Source organism: Aotus nancymaae, unplaced genomic scaffold (genome assembly GCF_030222135.1).
Source record: "Aotus nancymaae isolate 86718 unplaced genomic scaffold, 86718_ANA_hifiasm-v0.15.2.pri h1tg000108l, whole genome shotgun sequence".
Lineage (NCBI taxonomy): Eukaryota > Metazoa > Chordata > Mammalia > Primates > Aotidae > Aotus > Aotus nancymaae.
The window spans coordinates 7,348,704-7,371,982 of NW_026988523.1; the positions used below are offsets into that span (position 1 = coordinate 7,348,704).

Sequence of the window (23,279 nt, forward strand, 5' to 3'; positions counted from 1 at the left end):
ATTTTTGTTTGTGTGTGTTTTGCTTACTGGCATTTTTGTTTTCCTTCACAATGAAACTAGCTGTATTGCAGCCCATAGAATATCAGTTCTTCCAGTTTCGACTGCCCATTTTATGGAATTAAAAATGTCAGTGAGTCCAGGCACAGTAGTTCACATCTGTAATTCCAATACTTTGGGAGGCCTGGGTGGGAGGACTACTTAGGCCAAGAGTTTGAGACCAGCTGTGCAACATAGTGAGACCCCCATCTCTACCAAAAAAAAAAAAAAAAAAAAAAAACACGTAAAACATAGCTGGCATGGTGGCACACGCATGTAGTCCTAGCTACTCAGGAGTCTAAGGTGGGAGGGTCTCTTGAGCCCAGGAGTTCCAGGCTGCAGTGAGCTATGATTTCACCAATACACTTCAGCCCTGGTCAACAAATCGAGGCCCTGTCTCAGAAAAAAAAAAAAGTCAGTGAGAACAAGGTACTGCTTTTAGCCACTAAGATACCTATTTTTGAGCATATTTGAACAACACAGAGATATACTATCACCCCTTATATTTCCTTTGGAGTTCAAAACATGCATTCATATGCCTTAAATTATTTCATTCTCAGATACTTGGGTTTTTTTGTTGTTTGTGTTTTGTTTTGAGACAGAGTTTCACTCTTGTTACCCTGGCTGAAATGCAGTGACGCGATCTTGGCTCACTGCAACCTCCACATCTTGGGTTCAAGTGATTCACCTGCCTTAGCCTCCCAAGTAGCTGGGATTACAGACATGCGCCACCATGCCCGACTAATTTTTAAAAATATTTTTAGTAGAAACAGAGTTTCATCATGTTGGTCAGGGTGGTCCTGAACCCCTGACCTCAAGTGATCCACCTGCCTCAGCCTCCCAAAGTGCTGGGATTACAGGTGTGAACCACCATGCCTGGACTCATTCTCAAATACTTGTGACTGAAGATATTCCCATTTTTAAAATAGGAAAACTTATATAGCACTAAGAGTTTGCCAAAGTTGAAATTAAAATGAATTTATTCCGTCCTTTGCAATCTTAAGTACCTTTAATGTGTCAAGTACTTCAGAGGCCAAGGTTAAAGAATTGAGGAAGATGCAGTTTTCACACCTTAGTATACTTGAGCCTCCCTACCCCATAGTTGCCAGATCTGCTCTCTTCTTGAGCTTAACTCAGCTGGGAAGCCATGTGATTTGCAGCAATATCAATACCAACAGTGTCTAGGAAAGAACAGTCACAGAGAACTCGGGCTTCTGATTTCCAGAGATTCAACCTGACTTGGTCTTCAGCCCCACCCTGGTGGGAACTCCATTGCTGGACCCTCCCTGAGACTATCTGCCTCTCCCAAGCAGCATCTCTGCCTGCATGGCCATCCCTGCCTGACCAGAGATCCAGTGTGTAAGAATGTAAGATTCCTCATTCTTGATCCCAGTCTATCTGCTTTTGTATGTGCTAAAAGGCTGGATTTGAAATTGGGTCTTGGCAATATTAGGAAATTAGGTAACTGTGCTACTGGCTGCAGGGAAGAGATTGCCCATCACCATTTTGGGGCCTCTGTTTCCGGGTAGATAGAGGTTAATTGTACCGAAAATAGAAGAGGTGCCTTCAGAGGACTTTCAGGAGTGAAGAAAGGGTTAATTCTGTTTCTCCACAAACCTTGGAAACAGTTTGTCTGGAATTGTCCAAACCATTACCACAGAGCTAATCATCAGAACTGGTATTACATGCAAAGAAGGAAGTCTAGAGATGTGTGGTATGTTTGATAGAATTGGTGGCTGGATGCTTTCCCCCATAATTCAGCAGTTGATATTTTAGTTAGAGAGGCTCTCTTTCAGACTGAAGTTGTTTCCAGTAACTGCCTTTTCCAACTAAGTTAAGGTGAGTTGAGAGCATGCTAAGCATTCCCTCCACCACCTATTGCCATCACATCTATATGAGGAAAGAGAAATCTGAGATGTACTGGAGTTTTTTGTTTTTTATTCCCACTGTTAGCCTAGCTCTATTTTTTGATTACTAATTTGTGGACCCTTGTAAAGCTGCCTGATGTGAATATATTCTTTTCTTTCACATTTCTGTTTAAAGGGCAGGGGAGAAGGGTAGCAAAAGAGAGATGAAAGTAGATTTCATTCATTTCTTCTGTTAAAAATTTTAATTGAATACCACCTATATTCTGGGGCATTGTTCTTGTTGCTGTGGATATAGCAGTGAAAAAGACATACAAAGAGGGGAAGAAGGAGAACAGATGGAAAACTGGAAAATGAATTGGTGGGGAATGGGCTGGGAGGAAGAATTTAAGTGCTCAGAGAAGGTCTCAGATCTTACATTTCAGCTAAAATCTAGATTACAAGAAGTTGCTAGGATTGAACTACATGTCTTGCTAGTCATGATAATGACTTGGACCACAGTGGTGATGACAAAAACTCAGACCCTGTTACCAGCAGGAATTTCTCTGGCTTCCTGCATACTGTTTCAATGCAGTCTTCAGAGTTAATCAGCTTTACATTTACATTTAAATTTAAATAAAGTAATATTTTGACACAGCATATAGTTATGTGATTTCTGGGTGCCTTTTTTTTTTTAATTGTTGAAGCTTTTGACTATTAAGTACTAACTGTAAAACATCTAATTTCTTTATGGCTTACTTCTGTGTACTCATCTACCTAAATCTATAATATGTATCACAGTGTTTGCCAAAGTTCTTTATAACTGTTTCCTATTAAAATATTTGTTGTCTTTCTTATTACAAAAGCATTATACAGAAAGTAAAACAAAATATAATGAAAAAAATAACCTGTACCACACCTGTAATCCCAGCACTTTGGGAGGCTGAGGTGGGAAGATGGCCTGAGCCCAGGAGTTATCAGCTTGGGCAACAGAGTGAGACCCCTATCTCTATTAAAAAAAAATTTGTAAGTAGCTGGGCATGGTGATATGTGCCTATAGTCCCATCTACTCAGGAGGCTGAGGTGGGAGGATCACTTGAGCCTGGGAGGTTGAGGTTGCAGGGAGCCATGATTGCACTATGCACTCCAGCCTGGGCAACAGAGGGAGACCCTGTCTCAAAAAAAGTAAAAAATAAATAGAAACCCATGATTTCGCTATACAGATAAACATTTTACTTTCTCTTTAGTCTTTTCTTCTGTGCCCAGATATATTTATTTCCAAGTGGTTTTTTATTTTCTGAAGAACTAAATTTGGTAAACAATAGTTTTCATGAGAAGTCAGTAGTTAGGTGGTTTGTTTCATTTGCTTTTTCATAGCATCCTTCAAGGTATATGGGATCAATTTCCTATTCTTTTCACTTGAACTGCTGCTGTCATTAGTTGAAAAGCCATCTTCCCGTTAGGTGCTTATTATGTAACTCTGATGTATTTTGATTGCATTTTCTATGTCTTCAGCCAGCTTTGCAGTAATATCCTTAAAATGTTCATTGAGCTGAAGTCACAGATTAGTCCTAGAGTTCAATTTCTTTTCCCTTTTTGGCCTTATTATTTTCTCAGAGCTATAGCTTGGCAAGCTTTGCCAAAAACCACCTTTCTAATTTTCAGGTAATATAAATTCAATATGTTAGCTTGTTAATTAACTCTTAGATTGCTTCTATGATTTATGGTGATTTATTTCAGCTTATAGCAATATTGTCTAGATATTGAAATGTTAGAAATATCTTCCTTAAAACGTTTGGAATGAACTTAGATCTTAACTATAAAAGTATATTCAGGAAAATATAAAGTTTTTTTTGTAATATATTTGTCCTGAAAGCAGGCTAAGATGTAATGATGATTCTTGATGATTATTTTGCAGACCTCAAAGGAAGACCTTCTACAGGCTGATTTTGAAGGCGCTTTAAAGTTCTTTAGAGTTCAGCTTCCAAAGAGATACAGGGCAGAGGAAAATGCAAGAAGACTGATGGAGCAGGCTTGCAATATTAAAGTAAGACACTTGAATTTTTACATAATAAAGGTAAAATATAAATGCAGAATAATATGGCAAATTGGCCAGGCGCGGTTGCTCATGCCTGTAATCCTGTAATCCTGGCAAATTGGCCGAGGCGGGTGGATCACGAGGTCAGGAGTTCAAGACTAGCCTGACCAACGTGGTAAAACCCCATCACTACTAAAAATATAAAAAATTAGCCGGGCATGGTGTCGCGTGCCTGTAATCCCAGCTACTACGGAGGCTGAACGCGTGAAACTGGGGGACAGAGGTTGTAGAGCTGAGACCGTGCCATTGCATGCCAGCCTAGGCAACAGAGTGAGAGTCTGTCTCAAAAAAAGAAAAATTAATATGGCAAATTATGTAAAATGTTTTTTTATATGTTGCAGGGTTTAATTATGTTTAAGGTTAGATTGTGTATGAACTGGTTTCTCCCAGACATTTTTGTCAGGCTGATATGTATAAAGTAGCTGTACCTTCTTGTGGGACTTAGACGGAAAGTTCGTAGGCTTAGATTATAACAATAGGAAGACAAACATTTATCTCATAGGTGGGGCTCTAGAGTGGGCTGCTGTGATAGTGGTTTCCATGGAAGCAGACTTAGTATTTAGCTTTTGCCATCTGTTTTAAGATTATTTAGGACAAAGCAAGAAAAGCTCGCTTAGGCAGTGCTTTCATTTCTCTAAGGGACTTGGAAAGTTTGAGTCTTGATCCGCCCATTCCCATCCCACACATGCCAAATATCTGTGATACATTCGTCCATGTCACATGTATGATAAAACTAAACAAATTTTATAAATCAATTTGAAATTGAAAACTCTTTCCAGAAAGTTGTAGGATTAAGGTGAGAGAGCACTCTTAAAATATTTGGAACCAATTGACTGATGTTAATTCTTACACCTCTGGAATGTACCAGGGGGTCTTTTTACCTAACCGTAATATAAATATAAATTGTTTTCCTAAACAGAGATTCTGCTCTTAGGGACTTTACATTCTTGCAGAAGGAAACAGACAATAAGCAACATAAATTCTTTATTTAATATGTTAGAAGGCGATTAACAGCTAGAGAAAAAAGAAAAAGTAGGAGAAGATAAAGGGAGATTGGATTGGTTGGGGAGCAAAGGTTAGGGTTATTATTAAGATAGTCAGTGTGGACCCCACTGAGTCCGTGAAGGAGATGAGGGATTAGTCATGGAGATGTCCTGGGGAAAAGCTTTCTAGGCAGAGGTAATAGACAGTTCAGAGGCCAGAGACTGGCTCATGCCTGGTAGGTTTGAGGAACAGGAGGAAGGCCAGTGCAGCTGGAGTGAAGTGGATGAAATGGGAGTAGTAGGAATGCTCACAAAGAGCCAGAAAATGTAGGCTCTTGTAAGCATTTAGGCTTTACTTTGAGTGAAACAGGGAGCTCTTGCAGGGTTTTTAGTGGAGCGGTGATATGATCTGTCTGAGGTTTTTAGAGGATCACAATGGCTATTTTGTTGAAAACAACCATAGGAAGGTAAGAGAAGTAGGGACGTCAGACAAGAGATTTTGGAGTAATCCTCTTCAGAGATGGCGATAGACTGAACCAGGTGACAGCAGTAGAGAAAGAGATGGAGATGGAGTAGAGATGGAGCTGGTTGGAACCTGGGTATATTTTGAAAGAGAACCAGTAAGATTTCATGATATATTAAATGTGAGTGTGAGAAGAAAGAGTTAAAATGATTGCACAGCTTTTGAACTGAGCAGCTAGGATATAAGAGTTGCCATCAGCTTATTAAGCATGTTACTTAAAAGATACTTTGACATGGACTTCTTTTAGGCACCACAGCCACTGTGACATTTTTGTGTATAACACAATTGTTTTGAATTTTAACCTGTTTTAAAGCAAATTATAAATGTTAAAAAGTACAGTTTAACTCTGAAAGTAAGTAACTGGGCAGAAAAAGATTACTTTGTCTTTCAAGTGAGCATTATATTCTAAGAGATCATTTTCCAAAGCTATCATAAGAAAGATGGACTTCTGAAGTTTTCATTCTGAAATGCAAACTCTTTATTTTTTATTTTTTATTTTTTTGAAACGGAGTTTCGCTCTTGTTACCCAGGCTGGAGTGCAATGGCGCGATCTCGGCTCACCGCAACCTCCGGCTCCTGGGTTCAAGCAATTCTCCTGCCTCAGCCTCCTGAGTAGCTGGGATTACAGGCACACGCCACCATGCCCAGCTAATTTTTGTATTTTTTAGTAGAGACGGGGTTTCACCTTGTTGACCAGGATGGTCTTGATCTCTTGACCTGGTGATCCACCTGCCTCGGCCTCCCAAAGTGCTGGGATTATAGGCGTGAGCCACCGTGCGCAGCAATGCAAACTCTTTAAAGCCTTCACGACTGATTGTTTTATTTGGCCAAAGTCTAAGCCACATTTATTTGTAACTTTGAAAGTATATTCTAGTGGGCATGGTGCCTTTCACTGAATTTTGTGGGTGGTAATTTTGAAAGGTAGGCTTCAGCCAATTGATTGTTCTGGAGATGCCAGAGAGAAGTATTGTAAATTGGGTCAATGCTGTAGGAATCCTTTAAGATAAAATATTCATTTCTAAGAATAAAAGAACAGATAATTAAGAGGTACAGGTAAGGTGAAAAGTTAAATGTTTTCAAGGGAAATCTCGTAGCATTGGCAAGTCACTGAAGACAGAAATACTCAGGAAAACAATTGAAAAACATTAAATGTGTAGGGAAAAATTTTTTTCTCCAGTATAATTTATGAAGTTACTGGAGGTGGCTAGTTGTCAGTCCAGAAACATGGGATCTGAGAGTTGGAGAAACATAAAATGTTGGAAAACAAGTTCAAAATATAATCCAAATGGACTATTCCTGGAAGAGAAGTCCTGGGTACAACTGGAATAAATTTTTTGGACATGAATAGGTAAGTATGAATATTTTAAAAGCTTTTAATAAGGTTTCAATAATTAAATTTTTTTTTTCCGTTTTTTTTTTTTTTTTTTTTTTTTTTTTTTTTTGCTTACCTAATCATGTAGTCGTCAATAACAGGTTAAAATTTTTAATAATAATTTTTAATGTTTTAAAAGTTTTTTGTGGGGTTTTCTTTGCATTATCTAAGGAGAGTACCTTTTTCTTAGATATTTAAGACAGCATCTACAGGACACCATTTCATTTATAACATATAATTGTAGAGTGAATGATTGTGAGGCGGATGTGAGATGAAACTGAAAGAAGGAAGACATAAGTATTCCAGTATTGGGATGGGATTGTGCTGGGACTAGAATGTAGGTCTCCAACCCAAAGGTCTAAAATTGTTTTTAAACCAAGACCTACATTTTGGTTGCTTTTATGTCAAAACCATGACTATACGTACATGCTTCTATACATACATAACTGAAGAGATACTTACCCTTACACTGAAGCACTCTGATGTTTTTTTGTTCTGTTGTATTGTGTTTTGTTTTTTTTTTTGAGATGGAGTCTCACTCTGTTGTCCAGGCTAGAGTGCGGTGGTACAATCTCTGCTCGCTGCAACTTCCCAGGTTCAAGCGATTCTCCTGCCTCAGCCTCCCAAGTAGCTGGGACTATAGGCATGCGCCACCACGCCCAGCTAATTTTTGTATTTGTAGTAGAGACAGGGTTTCACCATGTTGGCAAGGCTGATCTCAAACTCCTAACCTCAAGTGATGTGCCTGCCTCAGCTTCCCAATGTGTTGAGATTACAGGCGCGAGCCACCATTGCCCAGCCTATTGTACTGTATTCTATTATTCTATTTTAAACCTCTCCCTGCATCCCAAGGAAATCCCCAAACAGAAAGGCTAATCACAACCCACTAAATCGATTTTACAATAGCTTGTAGTTTTGAAAAAACACTAAGACCTATCGCACTGTTCCTCCTGCCTCCCCACTCCCCATTCTGATCCACCATAACCCACGAGAGGCTGTGAATGATGAGGTGTTACGATAAACAATGGAAGTGCACGTGTGGGTAAGGATGTCAGTCATCAGGCCATCATTACAGTGGCTTGTGCCGGCAGTTGGAAATTTTAGGAGATGATGGACTTACAGACTGAGGCTTATGTGTTAGACAAAGCATTCATGGACAAAGGTGACTGCAGGCATGGAATAGGCAAGAAAGTTTAACTCCTTATCCATAGACTGTTTATGATTAAAGACAGAATTTCTGCCAAAAGTAATCAAGTTTTTAACATTTTAAAGTTATTTTCAAAGTTGGTGTTCTATATAGTTGTATCTTTTTTGAATGGATATGTTTCCATTTAATTATCCTCCAAAATAATCACTTTCCTTTAATTTTAAGGAACTGTGACCAGTGATTTCAGTAAAACTGAAAACTGGTTTTAAAATAGATGCAACAGTTGCAGGCAAAAAATAACTTGTTAGCTCTGTATGTGGTTTAATTCTGTGAGTGTACCAACAAGATTTGTTAATAAAACACATTAGATTGGATAAATAATTTTATTTTTCTAAAACTTATTATGATATTAAATATTAGGAACATTTTCAATAGCTTCTAAACTGGTAATTTAACTAATGAGACTCAAAATTATTCTAACACCCTCCCGTTCCTATGGTTTCAACTAGGCTAAAATCAGAAAACATGTTGACCCGTCAGGCTTTACTTTGAATAGTCATTTGGCTACTTTTAATATTGAAATCAAGACCTAAGTAAAAGATGCATAAAGTGCCTAATATGAATATCCTGTACTTTCCTAGGGAGTCAGTTTTTATTGAATATCATAATTTGATTTTTGTCTTATAGTTAAAAATTCTGCCATTGCAGAGCTTCTTGAATTTGGATTTTGGCCTCAGAGACTCTAAATTACCAGAAATTTGAATTTTTTTGTATGAACATATAAACATTTTGTTTTTCTTGGTAACATAATAGATAGCTTTTTTTTTTTTGAGACAGAGTTTCACTCTTGTTGCCCAGGCTGGAGTGCAATGCTGTGATCTTGGCTTACCGCAACCTCTGCCTCCCAGGTTCAAGTAATTCTCCTGCCTCAGCCTCCCAAGTAGCTGGGATTACAGGCATCTGCCACCATGACCAGCTAATTTTGTATTTTTAGTAGAGACAGGGGATTTCTCCGTGTTGGTCAGCCTAGTCTTGAACTCCCAACCTCAGGTGATCTGCCTGCCTCGGCCTCCCAAAGTAGTGGGATTACAGGTGTAAGCCACCACATCTGACCTCATAATATATACCTTTAATTGAATTCTTAAAGGGAATTCAGTTACTCAAAAAAAGCTAGCTTCTGTACTGTAGTACAACCTTAAAGTTGTTAAGCAAATTGATATTTCTATAGACTGTTAGAAGATATAAATGGGATACCTATATATATGTTAAGTGCATATATACATAATGTTTATAATTCTTGATCTGATTACCTGTTTTTCTACATATTTTAATTCAGTACCATTTATATTGTATCAGGTTAAATTGATGAAATGACCATTTCTGTTGGTCAAAAACTGTCAGGTATTTGATGGTTGTTTATGATTCAATATTTTATGCCTCCTTAAAGTTCAAATAGGTGTGTAGCTTAGCTCTATGGCCATGCAAACTTTTCCCGAGAATTATTCTCCAAAGGTTAAGAAACAAGTCTTTTTTTTTAAGTTGATTTTTATTTGGAATAATGTTCCAAGTGCCATACTTACAATGGGCTTCAGTAGTAGCAAAGTTCAGAAGCACATCATCCAAAATTTTCTGTCGGTAGAGCTTTTTTTAAAAAATGTTAGTTTATTTCACTTGTGTTTTATTAGTAAAATAATTTGAGGAAAATTAAAATGCAAAATCTAACATTAACCTAAAGGAAGAGAATTAAGAAAGAAAAGTTACTTACTGAGTGCCTGTTATGTCCCAGGAACTAAGCCAGGAGGACTTTTCAGAGGAAGTAAGAGTTAAAATGAAATTTGAAAGACTATTAGGAGTTAAGAAGTGTAGCAAGACAGGGAGAGAAGGATGTTTCATGCAGAAAATATGCAGAAGCCCATAGGTAAGAAAATATGGAATTGCCCAAGACCTAACTGTAGGTCATGACTGGAGAGTAGGATGCAAGGAGGGAGAGGGAGTGAGGGGAGTAGATAGAGAAAAGACTAGAGAGGCAAGAGGAGCCAGATAGCTTGTGCAGAGCCTTGTAAACCATGGCAAGCATTTTGGATTTCATCCTGAGGGTAGTGATAAGCACTGAAGGATTTAAAATAGGAGACATAAATTATCAGATTATTGTTAGGAAGGTCATTCTTGTTGCTTTATGGGAGTGGATTGAAAGGGTTAAGATTCTGTATTGGTGACAGACCATTTCAGGAGCTGTTGCGGTCATCTAGGTGAGAAGAGACCAGAGTTTTTGTAATTGGCTGAGGAAAATTTAGATGAATTCCAGAGACATTCAAGACATAAAATTAACAGATTTTAGTGATTAAATGTGAGCGTTAAGGCAGATAAAGAGAGCCAGTGACGGTACTTAGGATTCTTACTTAAGCAACTTGGTAGAAATCACACTGAGAAAGGAAACGAGAGAACAAATTATAAGCACTAAAGATAATGAGTTGTTCTGAATATGTTAAGTTTGCAGTATATATCCACAACTCACGTCCAAGTAGATATAAATATCTAATGGGCAGGTGGATACTGAAGTGAGATCTGAGCTAAAAGTAGGCATTTGGGAGTCATCAGCATTGAAACTGTGGGAGTGGGTGAATTCTCATAGAGGAGTATACACAGTGAGCAAAGAGAAGAGTGGTTAGGTGCATTCACATGTGAAATATAGATGGAAGAATAGAAGCTGGTGAAACTAAGAAGGCGGGAAGAAACCCAGAAGAGTATGAATGTGAACACTAAGGGAAAAGGTGTTTGTTTTCATAAAGGAAGGAGTTGACAAGTGTCAGTGGTACCTAGAGGTCATGTACAGGGTACTGAGAAGTGAAAAGTGACCATTGTGCAATATATAATGATCCCTGATGGTCTTAATGAGAGTAGTTTCAGTGGAGTTACGACAAATAAAAGCCAATGATTCAAGGAATAAATAGCAGGTGAGTAAATGGAGAGGCCGAGCTCGGTGGCTCATGCCTGTAATCCCAGCACTTTGGGAGGCCGAGGCTGGCAGATCACGAGGTCAAGAGATCGAAACCATCCTGGCCAACATGGTGAAACCCCCTCTCTACTAAAAAATTCAAAAATTAGCTGGGCGTGGTGGTGCATGCCTGTAGTCCCAGCTACTCGGGAGGCGGAGGCAGGAGAATTGCTTGAACCCGGGAGGCGGAGGTTGCAGTGAGCCGAGATCGCACCACTGCACTCCAGTCTGGCGCCTGGTGACAGGGCAAGAGTCTGTCTCAAAAAAAACCCAGAATTCTGACCTGGCATCTTCTCACACATCAAAATTGTCTTTCTACCCCATGCTAGAGAGGTAGCTACAAATGATAAGATGTTGATTATTACCTACTTGCCTCAGAAAATTCTAAGCTCTGCTCCAGCTCAATTACCTATTTATTGTGCTGGACTATTTTCTACTCACCCAAAGCTGCAAATGCCATTTGATCTTACCCCTCACAAATCATGTTTTTAATGACAGTAGTGGATTCCTTCATCCAGAATTTAATTTTTTTTTCTTCTAAGATCTCCATATTCGTAACTGGATTTGAATGGTTTTGAAAATAACTTTCACAATAGAACAAAACTGTAAAGAACAATTGCATTGAAAGCAATTTACCTCTGATTTCTTCATGCTGTTTACTGTTTATTGCTGGCTGTTGTTGCTGTATGTGAACAAGAATGTACTCTCTGAAATAGAGGCTTTCTTTGAATTAGCACTGAGGTCCTTAGAAGCTTTTGTCAACTTCATGGATCTAAAATGTGTGCTTTTATGTATGCCATTGAAAAGATTCATTTTTGATGAAACCACATCTTGTGTTTCTTTTCTGTAAAGACCTCTATATGTTGACAACCACAGTTGAGTTGTTAGGTTTCAAGTGTCATAATCTTCTGCTGGAGAAATGTTATCATGTTCTAGGATATGGAGATGTGATAATTAACAAATTGATAATGAAGTGGTTTCTGTATCAAAGGATTTGCCACTGTTTGAGACTTCTTTAACACTTGTAGTCCTCAGTGCACCTTAGATTGGGGTATTGTTTTGTTTTATTCCCAGTGAGCAGGGAACATGTTAATGTTGGACCTGCTCTGAAACAGTTGATAACAGGCAGAGGAAACAGATCAGAGCTCCAGATGCTTAGATATCAGGCACCTTCCACATTTAAAAAAACTCAGCTTTGGTGATCCTTCCTAATCAGCTAGAAGAGTGGTCCCCAACCTTTTGGGCACCAGGGATCAGTTTCATGGAAGACAGTTTTTCCGTGGTGAAGGAAGAGGGCATTAGATTCTTATAAGGAGTGCAGCCTAGATCCTTTGCATGTGCAGTTCACAAGAGGGTTCCAGCTCCTAAGAGAATCTAATGCTACTGCTGATCAGACAGGAGGCAGAGCTCAGGGGGTAATACTTGCTCGCCTGCCAAGCACCTCCTTCTGTTTGGCCTGGTTCCTAATGATCAGTACTGGTCTACTGCCCAGGGGTTAGGGACCCCTGAGCTGGAACACATTTGTTTCCTTTACATTGTATTTCTACCCTAAACCTACTTCTACTAGTCATTTTCTGGCAGATCATTAAAAGGAAAGCTATGCATGCATTTTAAAATTAACTTGATGGGTAAACGAATGAATATAAAAATTAATTTATATTTGGGCAACTTTTTTATTAGAAAAAGAAATAGTAAACTATAAGAATAGAGCATTATGCCTTTATAGACATTCCAAAATTGGAACTATGTGCATTTCACACATAATTAACAACAAAAAAGTACATCAGAATTGCTATCTCACCTAGTAGTTTCTTTTTCTTCAAAAACTTTTAAGTATTCTTTTTTCCCTGCATCTAATTCACCCCCAGCAGTCTTCTAATGGATCAAAACCTAATGCTTATGCTCTTAAATAGGAGTTACCATATTTTGTTTACCTTTCCGAAGTGATTTGCCGATTACTTTTTATCCATTAGTTGTGATTTATATTTATCAGAGTTGGCCAATAACGTTAGAGCTTGTCTTCACTGTTGGGAACAGCAGTAATCAGTAATTTTCCCACGGCCATTTACCATGAGTTCACATTTCTTAGAATTATGTTATTTATCATTTGAATTCACATGAAGATTATATTTAAAGTGTGCTTCATGGTTTATGTTTGGGGATCTGATTTACAGAAGAAAATAAGACATTCTTCTGTGTCTTTGTTGCTTCTCCCTGGAAATAATTTAATTTCATTCTTTTAGGCAGCCATAAAAATAAATGAAGAGAGTTTGGTTAGTGGGTACACAAACATACAGTTTGATAGAAGGAATAAGTTCTAGTATTCAATAGTACATCAGCGTGACTACAGTTAACAATAATTTATTGTGTACTTCAAAATAGAAGATTCAAAATATTACCAACACAAAGAATTGATACATGTTTGAGGTGATTGATATCCTAAGTACTCTGATGTAATCATTACACATTGCATGTGTGAAGCAAAATATCACATGTAACCCATCAGTATGTACAATTATTATGTATCAGTAAAAAATAAATTAGAAATTGACTGGGCACGTGGCTCATGCCTGTAATCCCAATACTTTGGGAGGCCAAGGCAGGCGGATCACTTGAGGTCAGAAGTTTGAAGCCAGCCTGACCAACATGGTGAAACCCTGTCTCTACTAAAAATACAAAAAATTAGGCCAGACTCAGTGGCTTATGCCTGTAATCCCAGTACTTTGGGAGGCCAGGCGGGCAGATCATGTGAGGTCAGGAGTTCGAGACCAGCCTGGACAACATGGCAAAACCCTGTCTCTACTAAAAATATAAAAATTAGCCGGGCATGGTCGTGTATGCCTGTAATCCCAGCTACTCAGGAGTCTGAGGCAGGAGAATCAGTTGAACCCAGGGGTTGGAGGTTGCAATGGGCCAAATCACACCATTTCACTCCAGCCCAGGCAACAAGAATAAAACTCTGTCTCAAAAACAAAAACATAAAAATTAGCTGGGTCTGGTGGCACTTGGGAGGCTACTTGGGAGGCTGAGGCAGGAGAGTCACTTGAACCCAGGAGGGGGAGGTTGCATGATCTGAAATCGCCCCACTGCACTCCAGCCTGGGTAACAGAGTGAGACTCTGTCTCTAAATAAATAAATAAATTTAAATGTCCTAGGTGTTTCAATTACATTTGGAAGGTTGGGCCATTGGATCCTGAGGGTCTAGTATTCTAAACACTTAAAGGACAACTGTTTCAGATGCCAATGCCTCCACTCTGGGGAATATAAAATATAATTACATTAGATTTATTGAGTTATTCGTATTTTTATTTCTCTAACTCAGATCCATTTACCTTGCAAATAACAAAATTTAATTAATATTCTAGGTAAATCACTTATTTTACTCTTGGGCCTTTTTCTCTCCTCCTCTCTCTCCTACTGTTCCTAAAAAAAAAATTTTTTTTTTTAAATGGTGGAAGCTACATGTAAATGACCATAGCAACCAAAAAGAAGCGAAAAATTTCAAGTGTTGTTCACATGTCTCCAACTGTTGTTTCTCAAGCCTTCTGAAGTTCCACTTAAAGACAAACTACTAAGGAGGAAATTACATTCCTTGCTGTAAGGTAATAGGTGTGATCAGGGCAGTCTTTTCTCATTGCCAAACCCTCTGGTTGGGATTTTGTTACTTCAGCCTGTGAGAGGAGAAAGCTATTTCTTGTTTGTTTTGTTTTGTTTGTTTGTTTTGAGACAAAATTGTGTTCTTGTTGCTCAGGCTGGAGTGCAATGGTGCGATCTTGGCTCACTGCAACCTCCACCTCCTGGGTTCAAGCGATTCTTCTGCCTCACCCTCCCAGGTAGCTGGGATTACAGGCATGTACCACCGTGCCCAGCTAATTTTGTATTTTTAGTAGAGACAGGGTTTCTCCATGTTGGTCAGGCTGGTCTCGAACTCCTGACCTCAAGTGATCCACCCTCCTTGGCCTCCCAAAGTGCTGGGATTACAGGTGTGAGCCACTGCATCTGGCCCTGAGAGCTATTTCTTTTATCCAGAGCATCTAGTCTTTTGCCTTTTTTCTCAGGCTGAGGCACTTCCTACCTAAATCATTACTGTATATGTTGTTAATATTTTAAATACTCATTATTGGCTTTGCTTTTTTGATTTTTATAACGTGAGGGAATCTTGGAGTACAACTAATATGAAGAGGTGGTAAAACATAGTGATCCAATAGTAGTTTAGGTTAGGAGAAGTGTCACATACTCATCGTGGCACAGGTTCAACAGATTTATCAGAGTGATGGCCTTTCCAGGCACTGCCTTATTCCCTGTTATCCCTAACCCGCAGGGTCTGTACTTCCTACTAACTCTTGCTACTTTAATCCTGAAAAGTTTTAGCTGAAGTTTCTTACCAAGTTGGTTCCTGAAGAGGCCATGCTTTCGTTTCTGTTTCTCTTGTCTGCTGTTTCACATCTGTATCCATTTTCTAGGGCCACTGTAACAAAATAAATACACACTGGAAGGAATTTTGGCTCAACTTTTATTTTAAAATCGAGGGTAGGGCCAAGCATGGTGGCTCATGCCTGTAATCCCAGCACTTTGGGAGGCCAAGGTGGGTGGATCACTTGAGACTAGGAGTTGAGACCACCGTGGCCAAAATAGCAAAACCCTGTCTTTACTAAAAATACGTAATTAGCTGGGTGTGGTGGCGCATGCCTGTAAGCCCAGCTATTTGGGAGGCTGAGGCGGGAGAATCGCTTGAACCTGGGAGGCAGCCCAGAAATTTACTTTCTCAAGTTCTGAAGGTTAGAAATCCAACATCAAGATGTCGAAGGTCGGTTTCTCTTGAGTCCTCTCTTTTTGGCTTCCATGGTCACCTTCTCATTGTATTCTCACATGATTATTCCTCTACCTGTATTATTTGTGTCCTAGTCTCTCTCTCTCTTTTTAAGAGATGGGATCTCACTGTGTTGCCCAGGGTGGAGTGCAGTGGCTAGTCACAGGTATGGTCATTGCTCATGGCAATCTTGAACTCCTGAGCTCAAACGACCTGAGTAGCAAGGACTGTAGACATGTACCACTGTGCTTGGCTCTAATCTCTTTTTATAAGGACACCAGTCATATTGGATTAGGGCCCATTCTAAAGATCCATTTTAACTTAATTGTCTCTTTAAAGAAAGGCTTTATCTCCAAATAGAGATACTGGAGGTACTGGGAGTTAGGATTTCAACATATTAATTTGGGGGGCCCACAGATCAGCCCGTAACAGTGTTGTTCTCATAGTAACTGAGTGCACATTTCTTCTCAATTTCTCTGAAAACATTCTCTTCTGAACGTGAATCTTGCTTGGCAGCTCTGAGCTATACCTCCAATATCTTATAACACGTGACGGTTTCCTATTTTTGTCAGCATACCCAACATCGCCCATTTTCTCCTAAACTCTCAGATGATCTAAAAGATCCTATTTTTTTCTTTTTCTTTTTTTTTTTTTTTTGCACTTGAAGTGACTTCACAAAAAGATCCTATTTTTTTTACAGCTCCACCCTCCACTTCTATCAGCCCACTTGGTTGGCAAGGAATTTTCTCTGGCATGCATATTAGCTTGTTAGAAGTTCTAACTTCCCTTATATACCCTGTTCTAGTATGGTCTTATTGCATTTAACTTTCTTATAATCTTGCCTTTATATTGTATCCTATCTTATGCAAACCACAACCTCCCTCATTCTCTCTTTTCCTACAAGAGAGGTAGTGAATTGTAATGCAGGTAAATAAGTTATATCTTTTCACAATGTCCAGTGGTAGAAGAAAGTCTATACTGTATTATAACAGAGTATTTTAAGCAACAACATGTATTGAATACTGTATAGGACACAGGGACTTTGTTTACTTTCTAGAATTATTTACATAAAAACTTTTATCCTTAAATTTTGACCAAATTTTAGGATGCCATTGTTTAAAAAGCCAGATGGCAGACATTGCTTCTGAGAAGGAAACATTTTGAAGAGTGTCTGATATAGTAGGATCTTCTTAGAGCCATCAGAATTCGTAGTTTCAAGTTCCTGACATTGCTTGTCTGGACTGCTATAACAGTCTCATAACTGGTCTCTCTGCCTTTAGTGTCTGTTCCCTCTAGTTTCCTCCACATAGTACCATTTGAGTTGTCTGTCTAGAAAACCAGCCTCATTTTATCACTCCTCAGAGAACACTGCAGCTCCCTGCTACCTGCAAGACAATCCCACGCACCTCAGGTTGGCACACTTCCCTTTCACTCATACCAATATGCCGTGGCCTTGTCACATCCTGTTTCTTCTGCCTGGGTTGCTTTCCGTCTATGGAGTGCCTGGAGAAGGCAGAGGCTTTGGAGGTGGACAAGTCTAGGTTTGAATTCTGCCTCTAGTTCTTGCTGACTGAGTGATTCTGAGAAAGGTGGACAAGTCTAGGTTTGAATTCTGCCTCTAGTTCTTGCTGACTGAGTGATTCTGAGAAAGTTACTTGATCTCCTTGAGTATGAGTTTCCTCATCATGAAACAAAGCTAATACCTACTGCACAGAGATGTTGTAAGAATTAATTAAATTAAACATACCTGTGAAGCACTGGCTAAATTAATTCCCTTTTGTAGCCATGCAGTCAAGCAAACTCCTATTTACCTTTTAGGACCCAGCTCAAACATCACCCACTCTGGGAACCTAGGCTGTTATTCATTCTGACTCTGGCAATTTCTACACCAGAGCACCACTGTTGGCATTAAGAACGTGGTTTTCTGAAGTTGTGTTGTTGGAGTTTAAATTTAGACTTTTCCACTTAATAGCTGTTTGATCTCCGGCAAGTTACTTATATTTATTGTACCTCAGTTATCTCTTCTGTAAAATGGAGATAATATTTTCTATGAAATAGGATTGCTATCAAGATTACATATAGGATAATAGAAATAAGAATGTAGCACAATGCAGTCTATAATTAGTGTACAACCAGGTTAGTCATTATTACTCTAGTTTCTCTCACTGTGAAGTCCTCAAGCCTGTGACTCCTTGTCCCTCCCTGATGCCTGATCAACACCTAGCATAGTAGATGAATCAAAGAAATCCATCTACTATTTATTTATATTTATTGAGGTGACAAATTCTGTTTATAAAAGATGAAGAATATTGGGCTTTGCATTTTCCCTGAAAATTTTTCTGGTAATAAACGAGAAAATCCTCATGTGTTACACTAGTGGTATTCCAGGTTTATTTCCATAGGAAAATGAAATAAAAAGTGAAATCTGTCTGAATTTTGCCTTTTATTTTTTTTGAGACAGAGTTTCACTCTTGTTGCCCAGGCTGGAGTACAATGGCGCGATCTCAGCTCGCCGTAACCTCCACCTCCCAGGTTCAAGCGATTCTCCTGCCTCAGCCTCCCAATTAGCTAGGATTACAGGCTAAAATTATCCCAAAATTCACACTGTTGGGATAAAGTGAGTACTGCTGAGATGAACTAAAACAAGAACAGATTAACCAGGTCCCATCAAAGAGTCTGTCTATAGCAAAACACTGAATAGTGAGGTTGGTATTATATGGAAAGCTTCCATTTGGTTCTCTCATGTTTTCAATTGGTCAGTGTCAGAGAAAGAATTTCCAGTTGTCCTTTCTTTAAAACAAGGTGGACTCATCCTCAGGAAAAAATGGGCAACATTTATCCTGAAAAACCCATTGTAATATTCAACCTTAATTTCCTATTTAAATTGGAATATGTGAATTTAAAGGTCAGCTGCTACTCTATCTTGGCTAAGAATATAGGTATTTTGGGAGATTCAGATTACTCTCTTAGTCTTTGACTGCAGTATTCTCATGTGCTGTTTTCTTAAGAAAATGTTCATGTTCATTTTGGCAAATGTGTTCTCTTCCCTCATTGATTTATGTTGTCTAAACCATTCTTTTTAGAGTCAGCATTGTTCGACAGATTATACACAGCACAACCAAAACATATCAAGTCTTGTCAAATTAAAATAAACAAAATTGAAAATTTCCTCAGATATCCTATAAATTATTAATAACCATGAGATAGACATCTTAAAAATTTTTGAGCCTCCTCTGAACTCTGGAAACCCACTTTTCTGATTTTTGATACAATCAGTATCATAGGTTAGATACTCCTTGTAATCAGAGTATCTCTACTCAGATTTTATTACCTCTCTATGGATAGTATATTTAGACTCATCTTAACATAAATTTTTCATGGAGGTTCATGGGTAGATGGTCTCAAGGTGACTAAAAAAGAACTAGCTTTATATCTAGATAAAAGGGTACAACTTTGTTCCTTATGAAATAATTAGACCTATATAGTCAGTGAAATATTGCAAGATCCAAATTCTAGAGACTTTAGATTGATTAGGACCTAGGGCAGGAGAGTGGAGTTGGGAGTAAGAACAAGAGGGGAGATTATGTAATATGTTCTCAATATTTGGAGGAAAATGAAGTGGAAAAAAGAAAGAATACAAAAGAAAATTTGAAAGATCTACTATTTTGTCTTTTGAAAAATAAGATCCAGGCCAGGTGCGATGACTCATGCCTATAATTCTAGCACTTTGGGAGGCCAAGATGGATGGATCACCTGAAGCCAGGAGTTTGAGACTAGCCCGTCCATCATGGTGAAACTCCCTGTCTACTAAAAATACAAAAATTAGCCGGGCGTGTTGGTGCGCGCCTGTAATCCCAGCTTCTCAGGAGGCTGAGGCAGGAGAATCACTTGAACCCAGGAGGCCGAGGTTGTAGTGAGCCGAAATTGCACCACTGCACTCCAACCTGGATGACAGAGCGAGACTCCATTTCAAAAAAGGAAAAAAGAAATAGAAGATCCATGAGTAGAGTACTGCATTTATCAGGAAAACTACTACATCAGACAAAACTTACCTTTAATGCCCAGAGACACTTGCTGCTGTCAAAAGGTGCATGACTTAATTTTGTCTCTTTTGCTGATGTTCCCCACTATTCTAGATGAACTGAGCCCACAAACAGACCCAAAGTCATCCTTCCCCACAGAGAGTTGGTGATGGATCTTAGGAACCAAGTGCTATGAGCATGTTGCAAAAGGAGATCACAGACAGACCCTGCTTAGGCTCCCTCCAACAGCCCCTTCTGCTGACCTCTATGTCAGTTACATCCATGTGCTGACAGTGGGCACCCCCACAGCTACTACCGGCTGCCTTCCTCCTGGATTTCTCTGTGTGTTTGTGACTCTTGCTGACACATCTGAAACCCAGATCCCTTTCTCCAGCTTGCCACTCCTACATATTTTTCCCTTATGAGTCTACGCTGTTTGCCATTTGTGTCTGAAAGCAGTGCGTTGGTTAACAATAACTTTGTAATGACAGCAACCACCATAGCAATTATATCCTGCTTCCTTGTATGCCTGGCATGTTTATCATTTAATCATCACAACAACATGAAGTAAATACTCTTATTGAACCGGTTTTATAGATCAGAGAACAGGCCTAGAATGGGTACATCCCTAATGAATGCTACCAGGCTAATAAATGACAAAGGCAAATTTTGAATCCAGGCAGTATGGTTCCAGAGTCTTTGCTTTACTACCTCTCTTTTACTCATCGTTTTTGTACTAATTTTTGTACTAATCTTACACTTAGCTACATAGTTTTTGAAGGCAGTCAAAATTTAAAAGTTGTTTATTATTGCCAGTATTTATCAGTCACAGAATGTATTTATTTTTATTTTTTGAGACAGGGTGTCACTCTGTCACCTAGGCTAGAGTGCAGTGGTGTTATCACAGATCACTGCAGCCTCAACCTCCTCGGTTCAAGAGATCCTACCTCCCTGATCACAGCTACTGGAGTAGCTGGGTCTGCAGGCGCGTGCCACCACAGCCAGCTAATTTGTGTGTGTGTGTGTGTGTGTGTGTGTGTGTGTGTGTGTGTGGGACTATAGGCTCATACCACCACCACAACCAGCTAATTTGTGTATGTGTGTATATATAGTCAAGACAGGGTTTTGTCATGTTGTCATGTTCTCAACTCCTGGGCTCAAGTGATCCACCTGCCACAGCCTCCCAAAGTGCTAGGATTGCAGGCATGAGCCATCGCGCCCAGCGCAGTCACAGAGTTTAAAACTACTCTAATGCAGTATGATCATTTACATTGCATCCACTCATTCTTTTACTTAATCTTTACCACTTGTTGTGTACCCAGCTAGGTCCTAGTACTGCAGTAGGCATTCCATTCAGTAATGATCACGACAGAAAATATTCCTATCCTCCTGAAACTTTCAGGGTAATGAAAGGGACAAGGTAACACAAAAATAATGTATAATCCCAAGTTGTGATAAATGTTACAAAAGAAAACAGAAAGTTATTGTAAGATAGAAAATAGTAGGAAGCTAACTTAGATTGAGGAATGACGATCAAGGAGAACTTTTCTGAGGGAGTAACATTTGAAGTTAAGGCCCTAACAGACTAATAGGAGCTAACCAGGTGAAGAGGAATAGTTAAGTATGCTTTTAAAGGAACTTTTATTTCTGGAAAAATAGTAGATTAGATGTCAATATAAGTTCTGCATAATAAAATAATTACAAACTTTTAATGTGGGGCTCAGTAGTAACATAAGGAAAATTTTTTGGAAGCCAGAAATTATGAGAAAGCCTGAATCCTGATATGAAAGTGTAAATTCTAAACCTGTGTTTTTTTCTCTGGGCATTTGCCGATCCCTGGTGGCCAAAACCGTGGGCTTTAATAGACCTCATGCAGGAGACAAAAGGCAAAGCCAGGACCCTAAAAGACTTCTCTGTCTTCCCACAGACATGTGGGAAGTTGGGATAATTGCCTGTCTTGGCCTTAGTGCCTGAATGGGTGGGAGACATATACATCAATTATATTTTTATATGCAAATACATTTCATCATTAAAAGAAAAGTATAAAACTCTTTAGACAAGAAATACTATATTGCAAGACAAGAAATACTATATTTCTTCAATAGGTGAGAGAGATATTTTCTTACCCTTTCTCTATCAATAGGTGAGAAAGGTATTTTGCCTTTTTCAAAAAAATAAAAGGCTGATACACATAGAACAAAATAAGTGCTGGGAAATGAGGTTGGAGATGAAGCCAGGGACCAGAATCATGCGGGTCCTCAAAGGACTTGGTTAAGATTTTGACTTTTATCCTGAGTACGGTGCAGATCTTTTGAAGGGTTCCTCTCTAAGGATGGAAGTAGGGAGGACACTCCAGCAATAATCCAGGTGAAAGGGAGATCTGATTTGGATTAAAGGAAATTGGGAGAAATAAATGGATTCAAGGTATATTTAGAAAGTAAAGTGTATCTAACCTGCTGATAAATTAGATGGAAGACTTGAGAGCAAGTAAAATAGAAAGGATTATTCCTAAGCACCTGACTTGAAAAACTGCTTATCCAGAAGTCTTTTTCTGAGCTGAGGAAGTCAGGAAAAAATTTGGAGAGGGGAATGATCAAGAGTTCAGTTTTAGAAATACTAAGTTTGATAAGTTAAGAATGCTAATGGAGATAGTACCACTGTTTGATATAATAGAACTAAAGAGGTTTTAAAATATTTTTATTTTGTTGACCTCATAATAACAAGCCAGGATGTAACGATAATGAAAATTTACCTTTTACAGGCAATCCAATTTGTAACAAATTTCACTGAGAGGCAGATTTTTTAAGTAGTAGAATTTCATTGTAATAAATACATCATTTATTTAAATTCACATTCCTAGGACACAAGAACTGGATGAATCTGCAGATAAAGTAAAATATTCGGAGAAAGACACTGTGGTAGAGATTGGCTAACTGTTCACCAAATCTATTTTCTTTTCTTTCTGCTGACACAGCTGGATTGTATTTCCCAGCCTCCTCTGGCTTCTAAAATTACTTTCTTTTCTATTTTATAAGATGATAATAAAATCTGTTCTCATAGGGATTGTGATGAGCAAACCTAAAATCAGTTCTGAATTGTCAAAAGTGAAATTAAAATTCATATTTATTAGTCTAGGCATGTGACTGAGACTGGGCCAAGGAATAAGGATAAAAGTGATGGACATTTCTTCTTTTGGTTTGATTTTTTTTTTTTTTAATTTCCTTATACAGCTTTCATGCTGTCTATCCCTTGTGTCAACTGGATATTGGCACCCAAAGTGACCTTGCAAGCCACATGTTGAGGGTGACAGAATCACCATCAGTTGAAATTCCTAAATTGACTGCATAGTTCAGAATCCCCATGCCTACTTTTCTGCCATCTGAATTTTGCATGAACAAAAAAATAAACTATTATTTTAAATCATTCAGATTTTGTAATTAAACTGCTTC

At 38.7% G+C, this 23,279-nt stretch overlaps 1 protein-coding gene across 7 annotated transcripts in view; it reads left to right on the top strand.

The window, feature by feature from the left end:
• RABGAP1L (RAB GTPase activating protein 1 like) overlaps positions 1-23,279 on the top strand; it is a 726,923-nt gene that overhangs the window by 557,083 nt on the left and 146,561 nt on the right. For all 7 annotated transcript variants that reach the window (XM_064370670.1, XM_064370668.1, XM_064370669.1 and 4 more), the window contains one exon: positions 3,799-3,927. In XM_064370670.1, the coding sequence (XP_064226740.1) occupies positions 3,799-3,927 (129 nt within the window). The remainder of the gene's footprint in view (positions 1-3,798; positions 3,928-23,279) is intronic.